At 43.7% G+C, this 11893-nt stretch overlaps 1 protein-coding gene across 2 annotated transcripts in view; it reads left to right on the top strand.

The window, feature by feature from the left end:
* The first annotated feature begins 246 nt into the window (after nucleotides 1-246).
* The window catches only part of AMMECR1 (AMMECR nuclear protein 1), a 111619-nt gene continuing 99972 nt past the window's right edge, over nucleotides 247-11893 (top strand). For both annotated transcript variants that reach the window (XM_047844442.1, XM_047844441.1), the window contains exon 1: nucleotides 247-749. In XM_047844442.1, the coding sequence (XP_047700398.1) occupies nucleotides 283-749 (467 nt within the window). In that variant the 5' untranslated portion in view covers nucleotides 247-282. The remainder of the gene's footprint in view (nucleotides 750-11893) is intronic.

Here is an 11893-nt window from a genome sequence, read left to right as displayed (position 1 = left end):
TCCTCTGAGGGCCACAGTGCTTGAGGCTGTGCGGCTCGGGGAAGGCGCGAGTCCCCGCGGGACAGGCGCGAGGTGCTGAGCGGCTAAAGCGCGAGGCGCGCGCCGGGCCAGGGGCGCGCGCCGAGCAGCCGCGTGGCCGGGCGGCCGGCCGGGAAGCGGCGCGCGCGCGCCCCGCGAGCCCCTGGCGCGCCCCCGGCGGCCGGGGCCGCAGCGTGCTCGCCCCCGCCGCCAGCTCGCCTCACTTATGGGTCGGAAGCGCTGCGTGGGGGAGACTGTTCCAAGATGGCGGCGGGTTGCTGCGGGGTGAAGAAGCAGAAACTGTCCAGTTCGCCCCCCTCTGGCTCGGGTGGCGGTGGTGGCGCCTCCTCCTCCCACTGCAGCGGAGAGAGCCAGTGCCGAGCTGGGGAGCTGGGACTAGGAGGCGCCGGCACGCGGCTCAACGGGCTGGGAGGTCTAGCCGGAGGAGGTAGCGGCAGTGGCTGTACCCTCTCTCCCCCCCAGGGCTGCGGCGGCGGCGGCGGGGGGATTTCCCTGTCGCCACCTCCGAGCTGCGGAGTGGGGACCCTACTTTCTACCCCGGCCGCCGCCACCGCTTCCTCGCCCTCCTTGTCCGCCGCCTCGTCCTCATCGCCCGGCTCCCGGAAGATGGTGGTGTCAGCGGAGATGTGCTGCTTTTGCTTCGATGTGCTCTACTGTCACCTGTACGGATACCAGCAGCCCCGGACCCCCCGGTTCACCAACGAGCCCTAGTGAGTACCGTGCCCTCCGCCGCCCTCTCCCTTGCGCTCGGGATGGGGCTCAGAGTTGAAGCAAAGTACGAGTCCGCCTGCCCGCCGGCGGTGGCCCCTGCCTCTCTCTCTGTCCGGGTCCCCGGAGCCACTCGACCTAAGTAAGGGAGGGCACCCCGCGCTTTCTGCCCTCCGAGGCAAGCACCCCACACTTGGAGCAGGGTGCTGCTGCAAGAGATGGCTCACTGGTTCCCAAAGGTAGTTCGCTTTCTCTTTGCGATAACTTCGAGGAGTTTTGACCCTTTCCTTCTCTCCTTCGCCACCCCGCGTTCCCACCGCCCTGGTTTTGGAGATCTGGATTACTCAAGGTGTTGACCTCTCCTCACTTTGGTTTCCATTTACCCCACGTGAAAGCCCCGCCAGTATTCCCGCCCCGCGTACCTTGCACAAGGAGAGTTACCATCCCATTGCAGGGTGAAAGCAACTATCCAACTTCTGTTCTGCTAGTGATGGAACTTAGCTCCGGAGCTTATGAGGTTACCCGTCTTTTCCTTCGGGTTTCCTTGAGTCCGGGGGAAGGAGGAGGTTTTTTTTGAAAAACACATTTTCCCTTCCTACCTATTTTTATCCGAACATACCCATTAAAATGTGTTTCTAGTGAAGCGCACCGCCAGCTCTCTCACAGAAGAGTGAGACCTCTTTTTTTTTTTTTTTTGTTAATTCCACCGCCTGCGTAATAGCTCATTCAGACAGAGAGCTGTCCCCTATACAGTCACTGTCAGTTTGTACGTTAAGCGTGCATTCGCTTTTGTGTCGATTTCACTTGTAAAAAATCTATGTTAGGCTCCACGATTTGAGAGATAATTAAACAATCCCAACAGTAAGTGTGTAGGAATTTTTATGCTTTCTTTTGGCTTGTGTACTTTCAGTTATTTTACCCTTCAAGTGTGTGGTTGAAATTGTTTAAAATAGCAGTTACAGCTAAAAGCAGGTTAATTCTAATCCCCATCCATTTGGATGTGTGGGAGATGGGGCATATGGTTTTTTTTTTTTAATGTGTAAACTGAGTGTAAACTGATTTTTTGAGTTAAATGCTAGACAGAATGTAAAGCCCAAGGAAGGGCAGAATGACAAAGAGGGTAATTGTTTTTATTATGAGTTCTTAGCATCATCAACAACAAAAATAATAGAGAAAAATTTCTGTGAAACTTCTACTGAAAACCATCAACCCTTTTCCTAGCTAACACAAGTGCCCCTTGTCGCCATATCATAAATACCTGAATTGATGTTCTTTTCAAACTGCTTCTTTTCATTTTGTGAGATTAGGGGATTAGACTACTACTGGATAAGTATAAACACTTCTGCCTAGACTAAAAATATTAAATTAATATGTAAAGTGCAAATTGCAATAAAGTGTCCTGGTAATTTTAAATTTGTATTGTTTGTTTTCTTTGGCTTAGTACTTTAAATGTATTTAATTTTGTATTTTTGCCACTGTTCTGTGGTCTGTGCATTTTCATTCTGACTTGCTTCATCTTTGGGCATTTATTCATAAAAAATGCATGAAAGAGCATCCAGACTGACACTTTGCCCAGTAAACTAAATATTTTAGAAATTTCATAGTTTTAATTCTGGGAATGTACATCCTAAACCCACACCTTTACTTAACCAATTTGTTTTTTTTTTTTTTTTTTTTTTTTTTCAACGTTTATTTATTTTTGGGACAGAGAGAGACAGAGCATGAACGGGGGAGGGGCAGAGAGAGGGAGACACAGAATCGGAAACAGGCTCCAGGCTCTGAGCCATCAGCCCAGAGCCTGACGTGGGGCTCGAACTCACGGACCGCGAGATCGTGACCTGGCTGAAGTCGGACACTTAACCGACTGCGCCACCCAGGCGCCCCAACCAATTTGTTTTTTGGTTAAGAAGTCAGATTCATTTGAAAGAAACTGCCATGTAAAAAAAAAAAAAAGATCTGTGAAATATTTATTAGCTTGAGTCACTTATTTGTGACTTCTCTGCCTTCTCTTGGATGTCTATGATGTATTAAAGCCAGTCGTGGGATGATACATAGGTTGGCTCTGCAAAGTCATGGGACTGCAAAAATTCACTCCTGTTCAGTTACATGACTTTGGCAAAGGCTGTTTTACTATTCACGCTCCATTGCTCCAAAGCATATGAGAACACACTTTCGGGAGGTGCTATTTTCACACATTTTCAAGTGAGTTTGGGTTAACTGAATGACTATAACGAGAAGTTTAAAAGGAAAGTGAGCTTGACCAGTTCACACAGAAAAGGGTTTTGACGCTGTCATTTTAACTGGCCACTTGGCACATGTTTTTAAGGTATTGCTTGTCTTCTAATACCCCATCCCCTGGATTTCTTTTTCATGGACTTAAACAGATAAGGCACACTTTTCACCATCACAGATATGTTGAAACAGTGGTGGAAGAATCATAACCATTACCATCTAGCAGGCCTTGAATGTGTCATGTGTTCAACAAAACAACTAATTTAGAAGAGACACTGATCACGACCAAAGGGAAGACAAACGTTTACTTAAGGGGAAAGAGGACTGCATCTTATTTTCATTTGTCTTAAAGTCATTTTTGAGGTGTATTGTGGAAAATTCGAGAAAATTTCCTAAAAGCAGTGTTTGTGGGAGTGAAGTAACTAATCTCTTGACAGCGCCTTCATGACCACCACACATTTTCTGTTTTACATATTACGTATTTAACAGCATCGTATACTTATTAGTGGCTTTGTGCTGGGGGGGCGGGGCATAAGCTGTAAATGGACATACTTCTTTTTTTCCCTCAGTTATTAGTGTCATGTCATGAGCAGCAGTGTTTGAGGTCTTGTCTCTGTCCACCAAAAGACATGCTTTCAACAACTCAGATTCTCACGTGTAAAAGCACACGGCTTTCACCCCTTCCCAGGGCCTTTCTGTCACAATGTCTGTACGTAGTGAAATCTGCCTTTTACAGGTTTAGAAGTTCTAGATCAAATTACGCTTCCATTCTGAAAGATTATTAGAAATTTCCTCTATGTGTTTCAGGTTTGGGGAAAGGATGTCAATGTATGAACAGGCTGTATGGATACAAATTCTTCACTGTTGGTGGCTGTTTCTTGGAGTACCTATTCACCACACAGAGGTGGCAGTAGCTACAGCTTGAGAGGACAGTGAAAACTTGTTTAATGGAAGACAAATAACATTCATGTTGAAAGTTAGGAACGCATTACTAAATCCCTGGTCTCCGTTGTACAGGCCCATTTGCCCACAGAAATAAGGTTTAAGACATGATTTTAAACGTGACTTTGGTTGCTTTTTACTATTCAAAATCCGAGGTCTTGGACTCATGTGGGAACCCAGACAGTCATGTTACGGGAAGCCATTTGCTACAATAAAGGGATCCACTGTGCCAAGTGTTGAGCCGATTAGATTCGAAGCGGCGGTTCTCAACTTTGGCCACCCAGTGGAATCCTTGGGGAATTATTCAACCTATGGATACCCACCCCACAATCCCAGAGATTCGGATTGAGTTGGTCCTGGATGGGGCCTGGACATCAGGATTATTAAATGCTCCTCAGGTGATTTTACTGTGCAGCTGGGGCAGAGACCCACCCGTTGTACAATATTCAGCTGGCCCTGTCTCCTGAGATTCACATGAACTTGGTCTGGGGTGGTGCCTGGGAACCCGTATTTTATAAGCAGCCCGGTGTATTTTTGGTAAACAACCGGTTTCAGAAACACTGGCAGTGTGGCCTGCTGAAGACTTGACCCGGGAGCTTGTGTGACGTGGAGGCTCTCAGGTCGCACCTCAGACCTGCTGGATTTGAATCTGCATTTGAACAAGCTCCCCAGGTGATTCGTCTGCACTTTAAAGTTTGAAGGGGAGTGGTTCTCCAACTTTAAAGTACATCAGAATCTCCTGTAGTGCTTGTTAAAGCACAAATTGCTGGGCCCCATTCCCAGAGTTTCTGATTCAGTCTTCCTGGGGTGGGGCCCTGAATTTGCATCTCTAACCAGCTCCCTGGTGAAGCGCTCCTGCGGTTCCCAGGACCACAGGGCTGAGACCCACTGGGTTATAGGGTGGTGGGGACCCCAGGAAAGTCCTGGAGCAACTGTAAAGGGAAGGGCAGTTTCCACCGCCAGTTTTCCAGTAAAGCACTTCCTGCTTCCATGTCACTATCCTTTGTCATGTTCTTTCTAACTTAGCACCAGGGAGATTGAATGCTGCCAAGATCATAGTAAGAGTCCCAGGTTCTTGGGATGGTTTCTGTCTGCAGTAGGGGGGAGGGGTGACTCTTAGAAACCGGTGGTGTGATTTTCGGTCTTCCCCCACCCCCGGAAATGGTAAACGTGAGGGGCACATTTTAGGGGTTAAAAACAGCACAAATATGGTATCTTAAAGTGAGTTGTATTGATTTTGGTAAGGAAAGCCCCCTTTTGTTGCCATAAAAAAAATGCTTTGATGATTAGCTCAACTAAATAACACGTTGTGATAACATTTTAAAAGCTTTTCCTTACACTTATGCTTGCCGGATTGGATTTTAAGAATTTCCCTCATTAACAAAGAAATATAAAAGGATCCTGCCAAGGCACTGGGATTGTTCAGTCTTCTATGTTTAATGCTGTGTTGCATGTCACGTCCCATGAACTATTTGTTTTAATCTCCTTACCACCTTTGAAGTTAATGCAGCCCTGCATTGTGTATAGACCATGGCTCATAAAAGATACTTTACTATTAACATCAATACTATGGTTTTCCATTGCAGTGAATGACATATAGTTTTAAAAAATCCACCCCTGGACAGGCAGCTCTTGAGAGACTCCAATCAGGTGTTTGAACAGTTAACTCTTTCTTGTCTTGTCACAGCAGTCAAATTACTGTTTTCCAGCATACTTGGGAGGAATTGGGTTGTTTTAGAAAGGCGAAGTAGTAACAGTCCTGTGACATGTTTAAAAAGGTGATTGGACAGTGCAACTCAGGTCAAAGTGATATTAATGCAGCCTTTTAAACACAAGCTATTATATTTCTATTGTGTCTTTTTTAATGAAGACTGACCAGAATAGCCAGAAGGTTTATCTGTCTATTGCAGATGATGCTACTGGGCCAGTACAGATTTCCCTACCTATGTTGGCATAGTGGTTGGCATAATTTTTCTTCAAAAAAAAAAAAAACACCACACATCTTGTCTGGAAAATTGCTGAGCACTTTTAAAGGTATTATGCAGGTTGTTCTTCAACAATGTTGATTTCCATTGGAGGGCAATCTAGTGTCGTGTCTTATAGAAAAGAAAGCAGGCATGCCCCCAGTTTGTCATGTATTCTGTAAAAAAAACAGCCAGTGACTGAAATGGAAGGATGTAGAAATATAAGTTACAAAATTATTTTTATATCCATGCATAAAGGTGTATGTAGGACAAGGTATATTTAGTTAAAAAGAAAAACTCAAAGCTTATTTTACCTTCTCCCCCATATGGCCAAAGGGAGTGATCATCTAGCTCATAATTTTGCTTGCTTAGGAATAGTGTTTGTGCTGCATCAGGTCCCATTGAGTGGGTGGCAACCAAGCAGGGATCTTTGCTGGGATCTCTCAGTCCAATAGGAAGAAAGACCACTGCTGAGAAAGTGACAAATGCTCTGTTAGCCCATGCGCATGAGTTGTTGGGGTGTTTTTCCCTAAGTACGGGTTTCACAGAGACACGCTAACGTTCACATTGCTGTCTTTAAAAAACTGTATACACTTTTTGAAATTGTGTTGAAACACTACACCTTATTATTGCAAAGGATTATAATTTTGAAGTCAGTTGGGCTTCCCACTTAGAGACCATCTTACTTTCTGAGAATGTGTATGTGTGAAACACTAAAACTTGTGCAATGAGATTAGTCAAAGTTCCCTATTTCAATAGGCGTTATTCTGTTCTCTCGATGTCACACATGCTTGCCTGTTTTAAAGCCGCACAATGACCGGGGCTTTTTACATTTAAATTTTCTTCAATGGTCTTTTTTTTTTCTTTTAGAACTTGTGTAATAATGTCTCTTTTTGATACTGTTCTGAATCAATTAAGCTAAGTAAGTGAGGACCAGCAGTAAAAGCCAGGGGCTGCCAAGAATGGACTGTCAATGTGTAAGCTGTCTTTCCCCAATCAGTAATTGGGCGGTTGCTCACAGGACACTGGAGACAGTGTGGGAAGCCAGCGGTTGTGCAGGTGGGAAGAGTAGATTCCCCAACAGCAAACTTAGAGGTGAGCTTCTGTAGTTACAGTGCTGCTAAGAGCAAAAATGAGCTACAAGCTTACGTAGTAGAAATAAAAGAGCCCGAAGGAAGAAGCGTGGTGTAATAGCGTAGCTGGTTGGGTGGAGCATAGTTTATATTTGGTCCAACAATAAGTGGCATCTTTTCTATCTAGTGTGGGTGTATTTTCTGCAGCCCTTAATGTACCATACTTGCAAACTTGCTCAACCTTAAAAATGTTAGTTTTGAAAAGCTGCGTGGAAATTTTATGTCATTTTATGTTATTTTATGGAAAAAAAAACCCCTGTTATTTCTTGTAGCATGTACGTTAGGCCGAGTTCCTTGGTTGGAAAGCGAAGAAACAGTTCTGTCCTCACAGAGCTTACAGTCTTGTTCAAGGTGTGGTACAGACATCAAAGTCACTTCAAATGCTGACACTGCAATATATACATGATTGTATATGAATTAAAACAAAATGGAAAACACCGTATGTAAGCATGGTGATGCCATGGAATAAAGGAGTGGTTAGGAAGAAGGCTTTTGGGAGAGGATGACTCCTGAGCCAAGTTTTGAAATGGCAAGGGTACAGAGATCACTGGTGAAGAGTCTGGTGTGACCAGTAGATCTTGAAGTCTTACTGGCGGTTCTCGAACTCATTGGTCATCACCATACCTCTTGTTACAGTACGTGGGGATTCCCAGCAGCTGTCTTCAGCTGCCAGCTTGCACCCTCAGCATTCTTCATACCACTCCCCTTGCTCTGGTCTCAAAGATCAGAAAACTTCAAGGAAGCTCCAAGTAGGCTTTTGTCTTGGGAACCCTGTGGGAAGGCTGGATAAACGATAAGTGGATCTGGTTGTTGTTTTTCGTGTTAGGAAAAGAACAGTATTTACAGAAGAGCCCTCTGGGATGTAAGGTGAATTGGAAGGAGAAGAGTCTCATGATAGGGGATACCAGCTAGGTTTGAGGTCTGAGGGCACTAGGAAGACTGACATTGGAAAAGTGGGGAAGCCACCCTAGGGGCAGAGTTCATGCATATAGGAATGTGGCAAAAGCAAGACGTGGAAGAAGGTATCAGCATATGCAGGGACTCGCACTCCAGGGCCAGGTTTTGTGTGGGAGTGGAAAGATTGCAGCTCACCTGTTTTTTGGCTGCCATCCTTGCCTCCTCTTTTCTTGGCTCTGGGCCTAGCTATTCTTGTGCTCAGGAAAAGTTTGTTCAACAGCTTAGTTGGAATGGCTATGAAATTTGATCACAAGTGTAAGAACCTCCCCTCCCCCTTCACCTATTCCCAGTTGTATCTAAATTTGAGAGAAAGGAGAGGAAGACACGTTGGTTTATAGAATTTGGATCAAGTGTAAATATCCCTGAGATAGCTTTTGGGTGAGGACCTGAAATTAATTGACTGCATGTAAGTAAAGAGGCATTGCAGACAAAGAAAATTCTACCAAATTCCCATTGCTGGGGGAAGTGAAAGGGAGAGAGGCTTTGAACATAATTTTGTTTACAAGCCTGAGGAACCAGGAGGATGGTGGTCCCACTAAAAACATGGAGCTGAAGGTATGGGAAAAACAAATAGTTGGCCAGGTGAAATCAGATTTCTCATTATGTGGTTTTCGAGTGTTGGCAGTTATCAAATGTCATTTCTTTTTCAATTAACAGAACCACAGAGCAGCGACAGAGCTATTGTGAGGGTTTGGTCAGTCTCTTGGATCCCTACAGCCTTCCCTGCCCTAGTTGGGACTTTGAATGCTCAGATGAGTAGAGATCAATGATAGTTTTCAGCTTTGTGTTGCTAGTAAAATACTTGACAGAATGTTGGGTCTCCTGAATGTAGCTATATATATATATATATATATATATATATATATATAAAATATATGTGTGTGTGTATATATATATGTGTGTGTATGTGTGTGTGTATATGTGTATATATATATGTGTGTGTGTGTATATATATATGTTATATGTGTATATATATATATATTCCATTTGTAGAGCAGTCAGCGATTCTTATGTTTCCTTATGTGAATATCCTAACAGAGCATTCAGCAAAAATAGAGCCTCATGGAGGACCATCTCAAGAACTTATAGTTTCAAACCTTGGATTAAAGGAAATTTCTGAAGGGCTGGAAGTACGGTCTGGTACTAGATTCTCGGTCCTGTGTCCTCAGGCTTAGCAAGTAAGAAATCAAACTGGATCCATTTTGCAGCTTTGCTCACAGTGAATGATAGATGCTATCAATGGACAGGACTGGCCATATTGCTTCACAGTCATTGTGATCTTCAGTGGATGGGCAAATGTGAAAGCTCTGCTTGAGTCCAGGCCTACTAATATTAGTTTTTTAAAAAATGAGGTCTGTGATAGTCTTGATGATTCTTGCCTTTCCTCTATCTGTTTCATTTTACAGATAATCCACACTGTGACCCAAAGCCACATGCAATGCTGGGAGAGCACAGTTGACTGTATTATGCAATATCCTGCCAGAAGATGCTGACCAGCTCTCTAGTAATGGAAAGTAGTGAGATTGACTTAACAGCCTATGTAGCTTGCCTGGCCATTCCATATATTTTCTGTAAGCATATGACACGCAGTTCTAGTAACGTACCTTGTATTGAGATTTTGGATCGCTGCAAGGTGTCAACACCAGATTCTCTGCTTTGCTTCAGGCATGAGTTGATCTCTGAGTCATTCTCATTGAATGGAATCTATGAAAAATTGGTTTTTGTGCTGTCAGCCTCTAGGCCCCACAGCACTGTGACTGCCTCAAAGAGATGCTTATGTGTTAGCCACACTAGTGTGCTGCTTCTCTGTGACATTATTATGGCCTATGTAGCCTAACAACCATAGAGGCATAGATGTTTGGGGTGTAAGCAAGTGATATAGCTGGTGAAACTTGGGTCTCAGTATATATGTCACTGTAGTAAGAGAAATACCTTTCATATCCTGATTTTGAACAACAGTGAGGTAAGTGTTTAGATGATGGGTCCTTTTTTACATCCTTTTCAAATTATTATTTGGTAAGTGGAAGCTGATGTTGGTAATTTGGTCACTAAGGGAGAATCTCACGAAGTCTTCTGGCCTTTTTCCATGTTAGAGAGAGCATTGCTCTCAAGGCATTTTATGAAGTTTCCCATGATTAAAACAAATCGACAACTCTCCATGCTTCCTTGGCACTCCAAACCCAAGACTTGCCATCAGCGTGGCATACTTGGTTTCTTAGTTCATGGAGTAGCTCTTTGATGTTAGGACTAGGTGTCAGGTAATCAGTGAGTAAAGGTTTTTGCATCTACCCCACCCTCTTGTCAGTTCAAAAAGCTCTCACAACAACAAATGGGAATGCTACTGTTCTCTTTATCTGACACTAATAAGGTGATGATGTGTGGTTTCTGATGCGTTTTACCCCACAGACTCCTCAAACCATTGCTCTGTTTGGCAAGTCCTTTTGCAGAAATCTACTCTTTCACCATGGGAAAGCGTTAACTCTGTGGAGAAAGAGAGTCACAGAGGGCTGGAGGCAGGAATGGAGGGCACATGGGAGCCAAGGAGGGAGAAAAATGTGATTATCGTCAAGTGAGGTGAAGCCTGGATTCAGGGAAGAAAAAGAAGACCTAGTGCCTGGTCTGGACTAGGGCTGCCCCAAGAGGCATATTTTGCAATATTACAAACCCGGGGATACCTCCTTTAGAACCAGTGGCCATGGTGCTCTCGTTAAAAAAAAAAAAAAAAAAAAAAATTATTCCTGAGAAACAGATGCACAGCGTAAAATATAGTAATACTAGAAGACTTGTATATGCACCCCCTGAGTACTTCCAAGAGACCATGTTGAAATGAGAATGAGGTCTCTGGGCAAGTTTGGTGGCCATGGGACAGATAGCCTAAGTATACCCCAAACAGATAAAATGTAGGCACTCTCTGATCATCATTGTTTCTTTTTTTCTTGGCTTGTCTCCGAACATAGTTCTAAATCCTCAGGTGTTCAGATGTGTCTTATTTTTAGATCTGTGTTTTTCGGTGGTAAGAGATGTATGAAGTTTCATTTATAGCTTGCGCAGTTATTCTCCATAACCAAGATTATGGAGCAGATAATATTAAAGGATAGACTCAGCTATAATTTCAGACTGCAGAATGCGGTTATGCATAGGAAGGCATTCTCTTGACCAGATTCCGGTCTTCTATACCTTTTCTCCAGTGTCTCTCAACAGGACATACTATGGTCCATCTAATTTGCCGACTACATTCTCACAGATAACTGGAGGGTCGACCATTTTCAGTTAATCAGTTTCTCTTTAATCATACAGATGTATGCTTCTTTTAGAAAATTAATTGATATATCTATTAATTAGTGGTTAAAAAACCACATAACATGAGACCAACCCTCTTTCCAGATTTTTAAGTGTACAGTACAGTACTGATAACTGTAAGTGCCATGTTTAGCTTATTTTTTAAAGATTGTTTTTAAAGTTTATTTGTTTTGAGAGAGAGAGAAAGAGCATGCATACGTGCACAAGCTGGGGAGGGGCAGGGAGAAAGAGAGAGAATCCCAGGCAGGCTCCACGCTCAGCTCAGTGCGGAGCAGGACACAGGGCTCAATCTTCTCACCAACCGGGAGATCATGGCCTGAGCTGATATCGAGAATCTGACGCTTACCTGACTAAACCACCCTGGTGCCCCTAGCTGATTTTTTTAAGGTACGTGGTAGTGGCTCTACCCCAAAGCAACGAATGTTTCATTAGAATTTGGGAAATCTCTTAAAACTTAATCTTGCAAACATGTATTAGAGATGTACAAAGCTTATTGACAGGAGAGCCTAATTGAGGCTTTGAAGTATTTATTTTTCCAAGCTTACTGAACAGTATGAGTAAATTAGATTAAAGGCATTAGAGTCAGAAAGAACCGTTAAAAAATGTTTCACTCTAGTA

Source organism: Prionailurus viverrinus, chromosome X (assembly GCF_022837055.1).
Source record: "Prionailurus viverrinus isolate Anna chromosome X, UM_Priviv_1.0, whole genome shotgun sequence".
Taxonomy (NCBI): domain Eukaryota; kingdom Metazoa; phylum Chordata; class Mammalia; order Carnivora; family Felidae; genus Prionailurus; species Prionailurus viverrinus.
This window is presented reverse-complemented; position numbering and strand designations above follow the sequence as displayed.